Below are 19236 nucleotides of genomic sequence, written 5' to 3' on the forward strand. Positions count from 1 at the left end.
ATATACCTGTCAGACATCACACACCTTTCTACTATTAAGTTGTTTGGACCTAACTACTTAATAAATAAAAGCATTAGATTTGCTAGAGTTTATTTTTTTGTTTTGGTTTGAGTTTCACTCTTTTTTCTTGGCCTGAGGGCCCCATGAACATATTACTGGGACACTTATGGGTACCAAGAGAGGAAGAGAGGAACGGATAGAGGAACCTTTGGCCTAGAGTCTCAATCCTGCAGTCAGAGGTGGAATTAGCTTCCCCCAGATAATGTGGGCTTCACAGGGAGGTGTGGATATACAAGTGAAAACTCAGGTAACTACTAAGAAAGCAGAGAACGGATGTGTGGGAAGCAACCGCAATGTCCACAGGCCCTTAGAAGAGCTAAACCCTGCATTCTTAGAGAACTGCCTTTGTCTAGGAAAATACAATAAGGCCTTTGGGGTAAAAGGTGAGACCCTTGAAGACTTGGGATCAGCAGGAGACAATACAGCAAAAGAGAAAGCAAAAACGTCCTTTGTGAGAAGCAACAGGAATGTGGAGATAGGGAAAGAGCAGAGAAAAGGGAATGAGGAGAGATCTGAACTACAAAGCAGAGTTGTCGAATCTTTGAAGAACACTGGCATTTCATATTCTATTTTAAGTGTCTCTGTTACTGCAGTACTCCAATCTGCCAAACTTGAGAACAATCTATTACTGTAGGTGAATAGGGCTTTTTTTTCCAGGCAGTCAAAGAGAGACTGGGGTCCCAGCTTATGTTGACATCGTTTAAAAGAGGGACAGCGCCTGTAAAACAATTATGTTTCTAAAGGGATCTAATTCAGTGGGGCCAGAGGTAACATGTGAATATCAGCTACCTCCTTTCCCTTCTCAACCCCTCTCCCCAAATTGGTCAAAGTTATAGAGAGTGCACAGACTACTGGTTCTCAATCCTGTCTGTATATTATAGTCATCAGGAGGGAGCATTTAAAAAGAAACAGTGACATTTTTCCCTACTCTAGACCAAATCAAAAAAGAATCTCTATGATTGGGGCCCAGAAACCTACACATTTTTTTAAAGTTCCCCAGATGATTCTAATGTGTGGCCCAAGTCAAGAACTGCTGGCCTAGGACATTCCACAAATCACGGAATGCAATTAGGTTGTACTGGACAATCTACTTTAGATCTTGAAAGGGAAGAGAGACTCCTTAACTTGGGAGTGGAGGAGGAGGCTGGGGAGGGGTTGATATTGTTCCTCTTTGTCCCACTTAAATTCTCTCCACCAAACCAAGATCACTAGAAAAGGCCTGGACTGAGTCATGAGAACTAGGGTATAGTCCTAGCTTTGCAGTTCAGTTCACTATCTTTGTGTGATTTTAGGTAAGTCACTTAATTTCTTATCTCTCTTAAACTCCATAAAAGAGAAGTGGGCTTGATGAAGTGTTCAAAGTACCTTCTCAACATTCACTGTCTGACACTAGCAAAGGCCAAATCCAGGAGGAAACCACAGTTTCTCCTCCCCATTTCGAAAATGTAAAACAGAGTCCAGGAAACACCCCACATAAGTAGGTGACGTGGGGTGGCTGCTTTCTTCATCTGCCATGGTTTGGTTGTCATTTACAGGATTTGAGTTTCTTGTATAAGATATGTGTGGATGACAGCTGTTTTCTTCAATACCAATCCATTTATTTTCAGGGATCCTATTAATTCAGAGGAAGAATAGAAGAGCAAATGGTATACTTCTTTGGAAGTTTGATTTCTCTTTTTCTGGTTATTTTTCCTTCTATCTCCCATAAGTATCTGCTCTTCTTTTAAAATGTTAATAGATTCGATAGCTTTCTTCTTAAAACAGTGGTTTTCAACCAGAGGCAATTTTGTCCTCCCTTCCCCTCAAGGAAACATCCAACAGTATCTGGAGATATTTTTGTTACTATGTGGGGGGTAAAGAGGGTGGATGCTACTGATACATAGTGTGTAGAGGCCAAGGATGCTCAACCTCCTATAATACACAGGACAGCCCCCAAAACAAATAATTATCCAGCCCAAAATGTCGACAGTGCTGAGGTTAAACAAACCCATCCTAAAACAGGAGTGAGATCTGTGAACCTTGTTTCACAGAAATTTCCATTTCTGAGCATTTCATAGTTGAGGGGCTTTTATTCCTGATGCATTTAGCAACTGCAGTGACTCCTGAAGATCAACTAGCTCATGACAACAAGAGAGTCCTTCAGAAGTAGGGAATTAAATAGCTATATGCAATCCCAGTGGGCTTCCCAGGAGGCACTAGTGGTAAAGAACCCCTCTGCCAAAGCAGGAGACATAGGTTCAATACCTGGGTGGGGAAGACCTCCTGGAGGAGGGCATGGCAACCCACTCGGGTACGTTCACCTGGGAAATCCCACGGACAGAGGAGCCCGGTGGCTACAGTCCATGGGGTCACAAAAAAGTTGGACACGACTGCAGCGACCTAGCGCGCACGCATGCATACAATCCCAATTTTATTCAATTTTTGTGTAACATTATATACAGACGTTAGAACTATTTATGGGCAAAAATTAGTAACTGTAAGACAATCACAGAAATTGCCTTCACAAGTAGGAAATCTGAAGAGGTTTTTGTTACCGGCCTTTGAGAGAAGTGGACTTTGGGGCCCCTAGAAACAGATGTTCAGGCTCCTTCACTGACAAATTCAGTGGGAAATAAACAGGTTCTGTTTTGAGTATGTACATGTGTTAAAAAATAGTCTGAAGGACCTACGTCAAACTTAATAGTAATTTCCCATAAGGAAAGGGAGAAGAGAAAAGCCAACAATGGATTAGAGAGGGAGAAAGAGGGCTTCGACTTTTTAAATTCAGCTTTTGTGAAACATAATTTCCATACAATAAAATTCACAAGCTTTAAATGTACAGTTCAATGGGCTTTGACAAATGTGTACAGTTGCATTAAGTCCAATAGAACTTTTTTCATATTTGACTCATACAAAAAACTTGTGTTATGTATTTTTATAACTTGTATTTTAATTTATAATTTAAAAACATGTCTTTAGAAGAACTGTTTGAAATTATGTAATCATACATCACCTCATTTCTTAAGTAGCTTACAAAGATGGAAGGAGTATAGCAAAATAACCTAACTGGAAATGAAAGGGAAAGATGGTATAAAAGGGGAACAATAATTTAAATTGGAGCCAAGTTTAATAATGTAAACTGTGAATTCTCATTTCCTCTTTACACGTAGGACAATTAGACTTTAAGTTTCCAATCAGTCATCTTCTCTTGTATGTTTGAAAGCTTCATTGAGTTTAGGCTCCTGTTTAGCAAATCCAATTGGCTATCCTTCCTTTTAAGTATTCATGATACCTTATACCATTAGTGTATTTCAAAAGCTCATTGAAAGCTAATCCTCAAATATTGTCTGCCATGAGAAAACAAGAGCTACATGAGCCAAATTTTAAAACTAAAGTTATCCGTGGTACTAACAAAGAAAGTGGAGGGTGACTTAAAGTAACTTTCTATGAAAAGTCACCTTATGCTGAAATTCAAGAACCAAGTCTTATAAAACCATGAAACCCCCTGTATAGGGCAGTGGTTTGCTACAGCCAGCTTACCCAGGCCAACTGTTACATTTGGGGGAATTTTGACAGGTGCTTATTAAACACATCTATTATTAAAAATCAAATTGTATAAACTTATAACTAAGTAAATTTTGTTTTAAAAAAGGTAGTAACTTCCTAATGATATTACTACATTTTACCATTAGCCATGCCCTTATGTTTCCATCTGTTTGTGTATATGGTAGTGTCATGTAACAGTGCCCATGCACATCCCTTCCCAATGCCATATTCAATAATATCACAGTGGTAACTTGAAATTGGCTTCGGTGAGAATGTTTGCACCACAGAAATCAGCAAAGCTACAAAACAGGGCTTCATTTAAGATTTTACTGATTTTCTAGACATAAGAAAGTGATGGAGAAATTTTTTAAACTTTTAATTTTGTATTGGGGTATGTGTGCTCAGTCACTAAGTCAAGTCCAACTCTTTGTGACCCCACGGCCTATAGCCCTCCAGGTTCCTCTGCCCATGGAATTCCCAAGCAAGAATACTGGAGCAGGCTGCTGTTTCCTTCTCCAGTATTGGGGTGTAGCCAATTAACAATGTGATAGTTTCAAGAGAACAGGGAAGGGACTCAGCCATACATACACATGTATCCTTTCACCCCTAAACCCCCCTCCCACCCAGGCTGCCACATAACACTGAGCAGATTTCCCTGTGCTACAGTAGGTCCTTGTTGGTTATCCATTTTAAATATAGTAGTGTGTACATGTCCATCCCAAATTCTGATGGGAAAAATTTTAATGATGCAGATTAAACTTAAAAATGTATCATGTGTGTAACCTTTACATTGAGGGAAAATGAGGAAATATTCTTCCAGTATTCAAAAGCTACTCTGCACTTTACCAATGAAGTCACTTTCATCATTGCCAAACATGGTTTCATCTATCTTACTATTGTTAACAAAATATCACCCAGCAGCCATTTGGGAACTGACTAATTGCTGATTTGTCAGTTGCAACTGTTGGTTTGGCCTCAAATGCAAAAACCACAGAAATCAACAGAAGCATTCTGTGAGAATCAATTGGCAATATGAAAATTACAGTCAGGAGCGCTGAAGTCTTTATTATTATTTATAGATTATATGCTACCCATCCTTGATAATACAGTAAAATTTATAATAAACTTCTATGGGTATATCAGGCATATATTTTTCCCCGCATTTACCAGCATACTACCGCCTGGAGCTGAAGATCTCAGGGCACTGAACACATGCTAAAGACTTTTTTCTTTAGCCTGTACTCAGGCTATGAGTACAGTTTTGTAGAGCAATTAGAAGTCCCGATGGTGATTTTCTTCACACTGTTCCAGAAAAGAAACAAAAACGAATGCTCTTTCGTGTGCTCTCCTCTAACCCCCAAGCGACTGTTTCACAAGTGGCCAAGCACACCAGGTCTAGGATTTTGATTGTCTCAAAGCAAAACAATCACAGTTATTGCAAAAAAAAAGTTTAAATGGGTACCTGATGAGATAACCAAGGAATCATGTGCTCATACATAGACTAAGCCTTAATCCACCAGTGGTGGGGTCCGAGTCAGCAGAGCTGGACATGGGCATCATTACAAAGTGTGCATGTTTGGCCGTTTCTCATCTCTCACCCTTGAGCTTGCCCCTCTGCTGCTCTAGACGTGATAATGCCTCTTCACCCACTGTCCTTTTCTATTCCTGAAGGCTTTTCTCTTCCTTCATCTACTTAAAAAATAGAGTAGCTATCTCTGAGGAAACCAACCTTTGTAGTCTAATAGCAAACTCAGACAACTTCAGGGGTCAGAGCTTCTCTGTCCAAAATGCACTTAATGCAAACTTTTAAAAATATGTGCATGTCAAATAAACTGTATCTACAGGAAAAATTAGCCCACAGACTCAATTAGTGAGCTCTGAGTCTAATCTTTCAAGGGCTATTTGCAAAGGTGGCAGATTGATGTGACCACAAAATGGTGGGCATTTGGAGGCTGACTCACCTGGACCTGGATCCTGGATTTCTGTCTGCATGTGTGACCTTGGACAAATTACTGAATTTGTCTGAACCTTGGCTTTCTTATCTGTAAAATGAATTGTTGAAGAAAGGAGTGAAAACAGATGAACCATCAATAATTAGAAGATAGCTCAATAAACACTTCAATTCTTTCTTGTTATCGAATGACCCAAGGGAAACTGAAAGATCTTCCAGTTCCCAATACCCAGGGAAGTTAATTTTTGATGATGAGATTTTAGGAGCTGAATTTAGGGTGTAGGTATCTGGAGAAGCAAAGCCAGAGCATGACCTCAGTAGTCAAGTAGGCAGCTGTCTACTGTACTTATTCAAGACATAAGGATAAGACTGTGGGGGATTTGCATCTGCTACACAGCTAGTCATAGAGAAGCATGACGGGGGAAGAAGGGAGGGAAGAATGCTAGACTTTGCATTTGGGGAGGGGTGCTTTGGTCTGATTTTTTTCCTCTCCATTCCTTGAGTCAAAAATTTAAATCAGGGCTGTAACTCACCCAGAGAATTGATACTTGTTCCTTCTGCCCCTACTCTGTTCCTCAGCCCTCCACAGAGCTCAGAGTGGTCTTATAGAGTTGGGAGGGGCGGGGGTGCGGGTCCCAGCCTTCCACAGAAATCATTGTGTTTGAGGATTCCTTCCGGAAATAGTTTTTGTGACTTGTGGTTGTAGTTTGAATAACAGAAGAAATCTTTCCTCCACATTTTCATGTGGCCCATATGATCTGAGTAAAAGCAGCAGCTCCAAACATGAGATAATTTATGGAGGAAATGTCAGCTAGCTTGGAAGGAAATATTTGGCATTGAAAGTTTGCCCAGATTTAACTAGAAAGAACCATGCAACTTCATTCTTAGGATCTATACAACCCATCAATTCAGAGAGGTTGTTTAAAAGGCAGCCTCACTCGGGTTGTGTTCATTTTGAGCTGATCCATGGAAACACTATTAAAAAATGAAAGCATGATATCAATTCTAGAATGTCATTCATAGCTATTTGACTGAGCCTTAAAAGCACTGCCAGGACTTGATGCCTGGTATATTGTCAAATTCTCAATAAACTCTTGATTGATGGGTAGATAAATAAATGTATGAATGATTTTAGATGTCCAGGAGCAATGAAAAGTGTGCTTGACATCATATACTGTATATCTCAATAGAATCTATAATGAGTTGTTTTATTGAGTTGGTTCCACTTTGATATGTTAAGATGAATACATATGTATGCTTCATAGGAAGATCCGGTATGAGCCAGCCAAAAATGTGCTTTGTTTCCTAAACATCTTTAATCACCTTCTATACAACTTTGCCTTGGTATTTGACCAATGCGTCCTACATTGTTCTGTGAAACAACATAGCCTGGGAAGTTTTTCAAAATAAGTGATGTAGTACAAAGAAACCATGAGTAAGTAACAAGTGAGAGAATGAAATTGCCTTCCAGACCCTTTGGATGAGAAAATTCCCAGAAATGTTGGGAACTGCCGGAAATGCCTGGTTGTTAATGCAACTAGCCATGCAAATTATCTTGGGCTGGAAGCCAGACGTTTCCCACTCTGTTTTGTGACAGCTCCCCTCTGGGGAGCAATGTGGGTTCCTTTGGATGAGCAGCTGTGTAACAGACCACCAGGACGTGGCCAAGATGATTCTCAGAGCCATTTCCTCCCAGGGCTGCGTGCCTTCTTAGTTAAGGAGATGCCTGTGTCAGAAGTGACGCTGACTTTCATTTTACAGCTAGTTTACCCTTGACCTAGCTTAAATTATAGATTATCATCTTCTGAAGGCCTAATCCATGCCCAGGTTAACTTGGCATCTTGTCTAGGTTCCCAACCTTCCACTGCCATCGTGCCAGGCCTGAAGGGGGAGCTCCAGGAAGACAGTGGAATTGGACAGAACGCCAGTTGTATCCTGTCCTGAGTAGTTCAGTTGGTAAAAACTACACCTGTGGTGCAGGAGACCCGGTTGCGATTCCTGGGTCGGGAAGTTCCCCTGGAAAAGTGATATGCTACCCACTCCAGTATTCCTGGGCTTCCCTGGTGGCTCAGCTGGTAAAGCATCTGCCTGCAATGCAGGAGACCTGGGTTTGATTCCTGGGTTGGGAAGATCCCCTGGAGGAGGTCATGGCAACCCACTCCAGTATTCTTGCCTGGAGAATCCCATGGACAGAAGAACTTGGCGGGCTACAGTCCATGGGGTAGCAAAGAGTCAGACACGACTGAGCAACTAGGCACAGCACAGCACACATAGTGAGTGGAATAACTCCTTTGGAAAATGGCAAAAGTCAGAAAAGAAGTTCAGAACAGCGATTTAGCCTTCAGATCTTCTCCCGAAGCCCTGTGGAAATCCTGTGTGTTACCCGGAATCCGGGGCCTCTGGGGACCTTGTCGGTTTAGGGGCTTTCTCCTTTTCATTCTGGCTCCCAGGACAGTGAGAAGCAGGAAGTACAGTCCCTGGGGTTAAAAGTACACTTTACACACAGCTTTGGAGCAATACACCTCCTCCACCCCTTTTTAGGAAAAAATGTTGGGACATAGAACTAAACAGCCCAACAGCCACATTCTCGGGATATTTGAAATGATGCTCATCTTTTAACAAAGGCTGCCGAGCATCCACAAAGCCTGTTTCTCCGCCTCATGGTGGCTCCATCATTGAGGTGATGCCCTGCCAGGAGGGCTACAAGCACCTTCTTATATCCTCACAGTGCCATTCCAGCACAACAGGGGAAAGATGCGAGATAGACTCACAATCTCCTGGATCTTTTTCTGTGCATTCCCCTCTGGATGGCAAGCGCCCTGCGTTCTGTATATACATACATCTCCTGAACCCAGCTATAAATAAACGCAAGCTGTCTTATTCAGACAATAACAGCACATAAGAAAAAAGACAATAATGACTAACAGGAAAAGAAAAACCTGTTCTTTGTCCCAAAAGATGGAAATCCTTTGTGTTTAGAATAAGTGCCTTTAGCTTTTTCATGGAAAAAATGTAATTTTTTGTTTATTATCTATAGTTACCATTTCCTAAATCCTTTTAATTTAGAAAGACTACGCTTGACAGAGCTTTTGTAATTTTTCTTCCATAGTTAAGCAGGACTACTCACTGCTCCAAACGGGGTCTGTTCTATTATTAAATGTCATTTCTTTTGGCATATTTTTAAACCTGTCTTAAAATGATAACCATGGGGCCTTGATAAATTAATTGCAAAGCTTCTCCTAAGGTGGCCTTGTTGGTTTCATTTAGACATTTATTTTAAGAGTATCTCTCAATAGAATTTATCAGTGAATTACTTTATGTATTCCCAGCATTAAAGTATTTACCCACTAAGAATATTATAATTCCTTTCCTCATAGTGGTGGAAAAAAAGTGAAACTATCCTCAAACAATGTTAGGTTGGGTCCTGACCCTTATGTCAGTAATTTTAGGAATGTCCCCACCAGAAGTTATAAATCATACATATAAGACCCGGAAGGGAGAGAAACATTAAAGAGTCAGGAAAAACAGCTATTAGAATTTCACATAAACACCGTTAACTGAAGAACAACAAATCAAGCACATAGGAAGTGGGGTGGTATTGTTCAAACTAGAAGCTTGGGGGGGCGAAGGGGGTGCATAGGAGGGAGCATGATGCGAGCTGAAGGCCGGCTAAGCAAAGCACAGCAGGAAATGAAGTGTTCAGTCTCCGTTATTCCAGAGAAACTGGGAACTTTCTGAGGTAGGCATAGCCTTGGAGATTCTGGTTTGTCCCTTCATGGTTAAACAAGAAGTCAGCACTGATAACATCCTTGATAACACTTCCTCTGGAATGCACAGCATTCCATGTTTCTGCTTCATAGTCACCCCCGGACAAGCATGAGTCAGACTGAAAGGTGGGGAATTTGCCAGGCTGCTCATGGGACCATTGAAGTTATAGTCAGGCCTGTGAGGTATGAACTTGCTATGCTTCTTTCTCTTTCAGCTCATCTTGTACTAAGAGCCATAGGAGCTTTCTTTACCTCAAAACAGACTATCTTAAGTGTGAGGTTCAAGGCAAAGTTTGCTAGAACAGTAGATGGGACTGCAGGCTGGACACATGAACCCCGTTTGTCTGATCATGCTGCGGTAAAATACTAGTAGCTAATTAAGGGATTAATACAGTGCCTAATTATGTTCATTATCTTCATTTATCTTTCATAATAAATGTGTGAAAGACCATTATCATCCCAGTTTTATAGATGAGGAGTCTGCAGTACATGTGGTCTCAAAGAGTCAGACACAACTGAGCAACTGAACAACAATAGATGAGGAAACGAAGAAGTGAAAAAAAAAAGAGCTTGAATTTCTATAGCTCACAAAGGAAAGAACTGAGACTCAAACCCGGGTCTTACTCGAGTTCATGGTCTTAATGTGTCCCTTCCCACACAATGATAAAGGGAAGCTACTATTACTGTGTTTTGAAAGCAACCAAAAGAAAGTCTGCATAAGATATAATTAAATAGCAATTCCTAAGAGAAGAGAGTTACTTGGGTTTGGATTTTTTTCTCTTAAACATGCCTTTTCATATTATTTTGCAGCATATCCATGTCTAAAAGAGAGCTAAGTTGAATATATTGATAATTTGCTTAGACTAGTTCTTAATTGTCCATATATTGAATGGCTGCTGCTGCTATGCTGTTCTCAGTCATGTCTGACTCTTTGCAACCCCATGGATTGTAACCTGCCAGGATCCTCTGTCCATAAGATTTTCCAGGCAAGAATACTGAAGTGGGTTGCCATTTCCTCCTTCAGGGGATCTTCCCAACTCAGGGATTGAACCTGATTCTCTTTCATCTCCTGCATTGGCAGGCAGATTCTCTACCACTGAGCCACCTTGGAAGCCCATATGTATTGAATAGGTCTAAGGTTTCTCAGTCTAGGTGTTAAAGAAGAGCCCACCCTACTGGTGGGTGATTCATCCTATGGGTCTATCCCCTCAGGGAACAATTTAAATTAAAAAGCACAAGAGAGATGTCCAGTCAAGTCCAAACTGTACCATGCCATAGTAGGATTGCACATGAAAAGAGAATAAATAGTGCCATGATTAATGGTACCATGGTCAGTTTTTATCATACATTAAAAGTAGCAAATAAGTGAAAAATAAACAACATGGTACTTTGTAGGACAAAGATTTTGCTGCAGCTCTGGAGGTTAAGAAAAAGAGCAAAGTGAGATGATTAATAAATTAAGTTTTGAGTTGCACAAATCTAGATTTAAATCTACCTGCATGAGCTTGGTCAAGTTTTTTGACCTCTCTCAGTTCATTTTCTTGATCTGGAAAATAGGAATTTGGGGATTCAATAATACACATAAAATTGTTAGCATGGTGCCCTGCTTGTTCTTACTGTAATACAATTGTCTATTTGTCTGACAGTCTCCTCCAGTAGGCTGTGACCTCTTCAAAAACTGGATATTTTCCTGTTTATCTTCGCATCTTTGAGTCTTTGATACAGTGCTTAAGCTCATCCCCACTCCCGATGTTTCCTTCTCTATGAAGGATATTCCACATTACTTCTGGTTTCTGTCTGCCCTTGACATAGCTCCCACTAGGAAAAGAGAATGGTTTACCTGATGGTGAGTCATGAAGACCTTACCATCTATACTCTTCACATCCTGTCTCTTCTGCTCTTTCCCAACATAAATCTTACTGTCCAGTGGCTCTGTGACTTAATGTGCAAGAGACTTAACTCTGGGCGGCAGTAACATGAGGCCCATTTCCACACAGATATCGAGGGGTAAAAGACCTAGCTGGAAATGTAGGTTAGAACCAGACAATGAAAAGATCTTGTTGTACCTTCATGGCATGACATTTTGGCAGATTCTTTCAGACATACAGAAAATGATAAAGAATGAAAAGAAGATACAAGAGTAAGCCCAAAATAATACTTGTTTTCATTTTTGATGTTATGGGGTGGGAGTAGGGGGTGGGGGAGGTTGTTATTTGCATTTTTGTTTTAATTTGTTGAGGGGCTAAAGATGAGATACCAATATTTTTAATTCTTTGTAGAATTCATCTGTCTTATTTTTAAGTTGTTTTATACTAGGGTACTCGGAGAAGGCAATGGCACCCCACTCCCATACTCTTGCCTGGGAAATCCCACGGACGGAGGAGCCTGATGGGCTGCAGTCCATGGCGTTGCTAAGAGTCGGACATGACTGAGCAACTTCACTTTCACTTTTCACTTTTCACTTTCATGCCTTCGAGAAGGAAATGGCAACCCACTCCAGTATTCTTGCCTGGAGAATCCCAGGGACGGGGGAGCCTGGTGGGCTGCTGTCTATGGGGTCGCACAGAGTCGGACACGACTGAAGCGACTTAGAAGCAGCAGCAGCAGCATACTAGGGTACTAATAAACCCTTCACTTGATTAATAGACTTACTAAGTCGGTTTTTCTCCAAGTGTGGTCCAGGGACCATCTCCCTCAGAATTACCCGGAAGGACCTCAGAATACAAATTTCTGTTCCTCATCTCAAATCTGTCAAACCAGAATCCCTAGGGGTGGGACCTTGGAATATGATTTTAACATTCACCTCCCCCAGGGGATTTTTATGCTCATTTTATTTAGGACAGCACCTGCTAACAGACAAGTGAATTCAGTTTATTAATAAATGCACCTAGAAGAAGAAATCATGTTTGTGCGTGTATGTGTGCAGTTATTGCTAAATCAATTAATTGACCATTCTGATTGTTGCTATAGTCCTTTGCCCTATAGACCAGGCAGTCCTGCTAACTCAGCCAAGGGTATCATCAAAACCCCAGTGCGGCCTTTTGTCTCTGTGTCTTTCTGATAGATCTATGAACAAAAACTAGAAAAAAATAATCATTTTAGAACCCTTAAAAACACTTTTAAAAGAACCCTTACAATTCTTCCAGAGAACCATAGTTACATCTGGTTTTCCTTTTCTGGTTTTAAGTGACAGGAGGTAATGGACGAACTTCAACACAAAGGAGAATGCTTAGGTGTAGGTTGCAAGTTTTTATCCTGCCACATTGCCCGCCTGTTGGCCGATGTGGGAGACAGTCTGCTTAGGCCCGCTTTGTATCTTTCTATAGATCATGCAACAGATGAGTGATCATCGCTACGACAAACTCACGGTGCCTGATGACACAGCCGCAAACTGCCTGTACCTGAATATCCCCAGCAAAGGCCACGTCTTGCTGCACCGAACCCCAGAAGAGTACCCAGAAAGTGCAAAGGTAATAAAACGTCCTTCCTGCCACAGTAGCTGGGGAGACCTCCTCGAAGCCTTCCTGCCTAAGGATTTTTTTGATGATCGAGTGATAAATAACAGGGGCTTCCTTTCCCCCTATACACATCATTAGGAAAGCCAAAAGGATAACATAATTTAGGGCCAAAGGAAAGTTTATTTAGCTCGCTCTTCTCATTAGTGTCATTGGTCAGTAATGCATGCAGAGTAATTGAGATGATCATGCCTGGTATTCAGAGCCTTCAAATGAGTATTGGATCTCCCGAGTCTGTGCTCCAGCTCTGATTAAATGTACTTCCTGACACTCACATGCCCATCAAGCATAGAGACCTACACAGGTCAACTGTGTTATTATTTCTGACAAATCTAAGCTACCGCTCATCAGAGGGTCATTTATTCCTTAAGGCAGAGAAGTAGGAATGACCCAAGAGAAGACTGCTCGTTGTCAGGGCTGCAGAAAAGCAGGGGCTACCATCCTAGGCAGCAAAGTCTAGAAAGGAGAGAGCAGGAAGAAATATAAAATATTGCACACTCAGAACCAGCCCTACAAGTATCTCTTCATTTGTGTTCTAAACAGGGAATTGCCTCCTCAGTATGGAATTCTTTCCTGGTCTGAGAGAAAGACTGGTTTTCCCAGCCTTTCTGAGCACTCTGCCAGTCTTACCTGTATACTTTAGTAATTTCAATTTAATCACACCACACAGATCCAAGGGTGCTCATCCATAGATCCTTCAAGGGTTCATATCCGTTTTAGGCATTTCAGCATCATCTCTGCCCAAAGGAACAAGATATCTATACAAAGCATTACAGAAGAACCTTAATAGCCATTGATCTTTCTTTTTTATATGCATGTATCTTAGGTTTTTATAAACTGTTTATAAAACAGTTTTGCTACCTTTTAAAAATTCGGCACTATGTAATTACTAGACTGATTCTCATAATCAGGATCTTCCCTCAGCAGATTAAAAAGGGAGAAGGGGAGGAGGATAAACAGATTTTTTTTTTCGTGGCCAAAAGTGTGAATCTGAGGAAAATAGAGGACCTCTGACCACCCCCCCCCCAGACTGTGTCTTAACCAGCTCTCAGATGAATACTGGATCTCATACCTTAATGTACATCAAAGTTGTTAAAAATACAGGTTCCTGGGCTCCCACCCTGGAATCTGCAGTATCAGTAAGCACCCTGGTCACTGAACTTACTTGGGGAAATGGAGCTCTGGATTGTTCAAACCTACCTCTTCAGCCACATCAACCATGTGATCGTGGAATTATCATTAACTGCTTCTGAATTCAGCCCTGGGCCTATCACCAAAAACAGTAACACTATTCATGTTTATAGAGGGCTTTCTCTGTGCCAGGCACTGTGCCTGGCGTGATGTATGCATTGTCTTATTCATCCATTACAGCAGCCCATGCAGGCACTAATATTATTCCAGTCTTACAGAGAAATAATCCCATGGGGATGCTAATTAACTGAAATCACACTTGAAACCATGAGTTGACAGAATTGGGGCTGGAGCGCAGCTCTAATTCCAGCACTCTTAATTAACCACGGTACCGAATTTTAAGGAAACACGTACACTCTACAGAAGCATGGTGGATTGGTTTTAGACAGTATATTTTCAAGTGATTTTTTTTTTAACTTTGATTTGATTTATCATCAGAGAAAAATCTGTTTACTGTTTATTTGAAGGCTTGACACATGCTTTCTTTCTATTCATGTCAAAAGATGCTCTAAAATTCACACCTATCATTTAAAAGCACTTTGACCTGAAACCCTTCACTTAAATCATATCTTGGCAAGTGTTTCTAGTTGGCTTGTTAAGGAAAGAAACATTATAGTTGAGAGGGTTTTAAAGTGTGGAGAGAGAGTCATACTCAGACTGAAATCAAGGCCACAGCCTCATATATCACTTAATCCAGCACTGACAAGGGCAGAATAAAGGCCTTTCTAGTAACAACCACATTTCTGACACATCTTTGGCTTTGAGGTTAGAGCAGAGAGCTAGTGGTTAACCAGTGCTGCTCGCTTTATGGGTTTCGCTGTGGGCATGGGTGTGGTCTCAATGTCATGCATACCTTGGGGTTCCCTGTATGGAAAGCCTAAACTCACAAGCTAAATGAATGATCTGTCCCAGGCGGAGGGGGTGGGGGCGGGGGGGCAGGGAAAACAGAGGCAGAAGCTGAACCTTCTCTACTTTTCCTTGATTCCTCCTGCAGGTTTATGAAAAGCTGAAGGACCATATGCTGATCCCCGTGAGCAATTCTGAACTTGAAAAGGTGGACGGGCTGCTGACCTGCTCCTCGGTTTTCATTAACAAGAAAGTAGACTCCTGAGTCGCAGTCCCTCCCTTGCGTGGGCAGTACTGCCCTCCTAAGGCGGTAACTGTACCCACTCCTGTCGTTTTGGTTGACAATCTCCTGTGCCGCCGCGCCACTAACCCTGGTTTACAATTCTGTTTCATTCCTTCCTTCTGCACCTCCCCCACCCCCTCCCTCACAGTGGTACCTAAAACTGTGGGTTTGCTCAACGAGTTAAGCAATCTAGAAAATATAGAGCTAATGAACCATTGAAATGTGAATAATACTAGTAAGGAAACACTTGTTTTAGTGTTTGTATTATCTGTGTGAAAATCATTTAGTTGCCAATATATGCTGAAGAATGTCTTCTTGATCAGTCAGATAAACTGGGTTTTCTTTCTGTATGTCAATAATCATCTCTGGCTCCTGTGAAATTCCCTGGTCCAGGGATCCTCTCCTTTTCCCTCTTTTTTCCTCTTTTCCTACTTCTGTCACCGTCACCTTGGCCTGGGGTAGAATCCGGGGTCTCGCCTTCTGCACACCTTCCTGCAAGTGGACTCTGTCTCTCACTAGTCTTCTCTGCCTCACTGTTGCATCTTCTGCCATCACACCACTCACCCCCAAAAGGGTCCAAGAGGCACCTTAGCAGAACTGCGACCAAAATCAGAGCAGCTGTTGAGGGGAGACTTAACTACACAGAGGCAATCCCCGATGGAGTTTGCCCCAGAGATCTAAATTCCAGAAGTGGGGCACCACACCTAGGAAGGTGAATTTAGCATCAGATGGTTGCTAGGGGGCTGCAGATCAAGAAGCTTGGAAACAGTCCATGGGTACAACACTTCAGGAAGTCTTTAAGTCACATTCCACATTCCATGAATTTTTGCTTTATTACTGGCCATTTCCAGACCTTGAGGAATAGACTGAATTTTTTTCATTTAACTCACTTTCATTTCCCCCGGTTGTAACTCACCCTGTTTCCACCCTTCTACCCCTACACTTTTCCTGATCTACTGAGTTATTCCTTTCAAGAGAGACATTACATCTAAAAATGATTATGGATGGGCTAGTGCAAGCCAATTGGAGCATGTTCAGGAAGTGATAGACTTGGTGCTTGAAACCAACCATAGACAACAGACAGTTCTACTTTGAAATATCCATGAACATTTACTGTGGAATTCAATTAAAATTTATTTCCTGACTGGCCTTCCTGTTACACAAGCTTAAACTGATACAAATCTCTTAACAAAGAACAATGCTGCAGCAAAGGGAGAGATAGTTGTCTTTTACTTAAACCTGAAAGAATCAGCCTTTTAGCAACCCGGGGAAATGGTACTTTCCAAGGAATGGTGACTGATCCAGGCATGTTATCAAACTGCCCAATCATCTCCACCTTTCCTAGATTGCCTATGGCTTCTTAAGATTCAGTGAGTTTAAGAAATGCTACTTCAAGCCTTGCTCTGCTCACCTACAGGTTTGTAATCAGACATTCCTTATGTTTGGTGACCAACAGAGAATACCTTCATTTATTCTATCTCCTCCTGAGCGAATGGAAGTAAGAAACTTCTGAGCCTACAAGACATCCTTAACCACTATTTTTTTTTACTTGATGATTTTATGTCAGACTTTGAAGAAATTCCTTCTCCTCCTTCTTTTTTCTTTATGCTTAACTTTAATATTCATATCATGTACAAATATCTAATTTCATGCATCCTATGACTAAAACATATCTTGATCACTGTCATATTTCCAACTGTCTCATCATGGGTGGACAATATGTTTTTGCCACAGAGAGAATTAATGTCACCCACATGTTCAAGTTAATAAATAAAAATTGTCCTCAGCAGTTATAGCTGCCCTTTTGGGTTAAATCTGGCCCTATGCTGGCAAAAACAGAAATCCTCCCTGGGAGAGATCAACATCTCAAAAACAACCACGGGAAAACGAATGCAATGAACCACTTCAGGCTTACTAGTAAAGCTAACTGGCTTATGATTCTCAATATCTCTATTTCTATCATTCCAAATTAAAGAACTGTTCTCTATTATGTTTAGTAAATTGAAAGTGGATCAATTTTTCTTTTGAACAGTTGGTTCTAACAGAGGGTTGTTTTCACTTTTCTTTTTCTTTGTGTCTTTCCATCTTTCCTTCTCTTTGTCTTAAGAAATCACTTAGAATTTATGTGCCTCTTCTACAGAATCTTATTCTGCACTGTTCAGTCACCTACAAGACTGGCTTCTTTGGACCCTCTCTGTGATATGATGATGTGAAAACCTAATATACTTGCAGAATACTAATATTCTTTCTTTGGTGTACTCATCGGCATAATATTATCTTTGAAGAGGAAATATAACCCACTAGCCCATTATATAGGTTCCTCTTTTGTCCCGTGTGATTTACAAGGATAAACTAATAAAAACTGCTTTTTGACATTATAAGGACATTAGAAATTGTATGTAAGTAAATAACAGTTGAGTCAGAATCTCGTGATCAATAAGATTCAACTTACTAAGGACAATATAGAGAAAGTACATGATGCGGCATTATTTCTCAACTGTGACAGATTGCTATAGAAATCAGCAGGCAGATCTCTCTCCTGTGTATTGATTGCTCTTTCAAGCTACTGTGAACAGATTCCTAAGGCTATCTCTTCATCCTGAAGGGGGGAAATAGTCTGCAGATGAACAATGTGACTTATTTAGAGTTGCATGTTAATCTTTGTAATTATTTACTCCTTAACATCCTACAGAACTCAGAAATGATTTCCACATGGTGTTAGATTTATTGTGCATTTTATCTTACTGACCATCCTGTTGCAGGCCATGTATGATTATCCACTATGTGTGCCAAAACCAGTAATGCCTTTCACGGCCCTTTAGTCCAGAGAAGTTCTGCACTGATTTTAGTCTCTTGCTGTCCTGATCCTACAAGTATACCAATCACGATGGAATAAAGTGTGAGTTGTACTGTGCTTGACAGCCTGTGTCTCTTTTTTGCAACAGAAACTTCTATGGTGAATGAAATCACCATTTCCTTGCTATCAGAGATGGGAAGGTTTTGTTTTGTTTTTTTCCTATAAGACATGGGATTAGACATACTATATCTGTAAATCAGCTGCCATCCAAAGCTTGGATTAAAATGATAATTGAGGGATACTTCATCCTTCTGGTGCTTAAAAAGTATGCATATTATCCATGCCTGGTCAGGAGACCTTGTTTCACACGTGTTCCTCCTCGAAACAGCTTCCCTGGTTTCTTTTACTCCTAACTGTCGTCAGCACATTATAATATGGCTCAGTTATGGGGACAGTTAAACAGTTTTTTTCCTATGCTCATATAAGAGCTTGGTTTTTTGTTTTGTTTATTTTACAGTAAGCATTTTTTTTTAAGGAAATTTGAAGGATTTTTAATGAGGCTTTTTATTTCCAACAATTTTTTGCAAACTGAAAGTAGCTTCATTGTTCTCTTTTTTGATTGTAAAGATAATAACTGCTCGTCGCAAAAATAAAAATCACACCATCCCCCCCAAAAAACATAAAACATAGGAAAAAATACCCCAAATTTTATCATCTACAGATAGCTACTATTAACATTTTGGAAAAGGACTTCCCTAGTGGTCCAGGGACTAAGACTCAAGTTCCAAAGCAGGGTGCTCAGGTTCAAACCCTGGTCAGGGAACTAGATCCCATATGCTCTAACTAAGAGCCTGCATGCCACAATGAAGATCCTGCATGCTGCAGCTAAGAACTGGCACAGCCAAATACATAAATATTTTTTAAAAATTTTTGGAGAATATCCTCACAGATACAGATATAAATATGGGATAATTTTACATAATTACACTGTTTCATAACCTGCTTCCTTCACTTGGCAATATATGGTGGCCACCTCTCCGTGTCAATAAATATAGATCTATATCAGCAATTTTAACAGCCCTGAATATTTCATGATATGGTTGTACAGCAGCTCTTTCTAATTTATATGGAATGTTATATAACAGATGTTCATCATACCCACATTCCTAGTAGCTGGGGTCTTCAGGCTATCAAAAATGTTCTGCATACAAGCTTTCACACACACGCAGGGTGAGCTCAAATCTGTAGTCCTCTTACTGTAACCGAAGGGTGAATGCAAAAGCCCACCGGAAGCACAGACC

The 19236-nt window shown here is 40.8% G+C and overlaps 1 protein-coding gene across 2 annotated transcripts in view; it reads left to right on the forward strand.

Moving 5' to 3' along the window:
- Positions 1-18052, forward strand: part of DDAH1 (dimethylarginine dimethylaminohydrolase 1) — a 145219-nt gene extending 127167 nt beyond the window's left edge. For both annotated transcript variants that reach the window (XM_020877224.2, XM_070467815.1), the window contains exons 5-6: positions 12630-12773; positions 15004-18052. In XM_020877224.2, the coding sequence (XP_020732883.1) occupies positions 12630-12773; positions 15004-15120 (261 nt within the window). In that variant the 3' untranslated portion in view covers positions 15121-18052. The remainder of the gene's footprint in view (positions 1-12629; positions 12774-15003) is intronic.
- Positions 18053-19236: the final 1184 nt, after the last annotated feature.

The sequence above is a fragment of the Odocoileus virginianus genome, chromosome 5, assembly GCF_023699985.2.
Source record: "Odocoileus virginianus isolate 20LAN1187 ecotype Illinois chromosome 5, Ovbor_1.2, whole genome shotgun sequence".
Taxonomy (NCBI): Eukaryota; Metazoa; Chordata; class Mammalia; order Artiodactyla; family Cervidae; genus Odocoileus; species Odocoileus virginianus.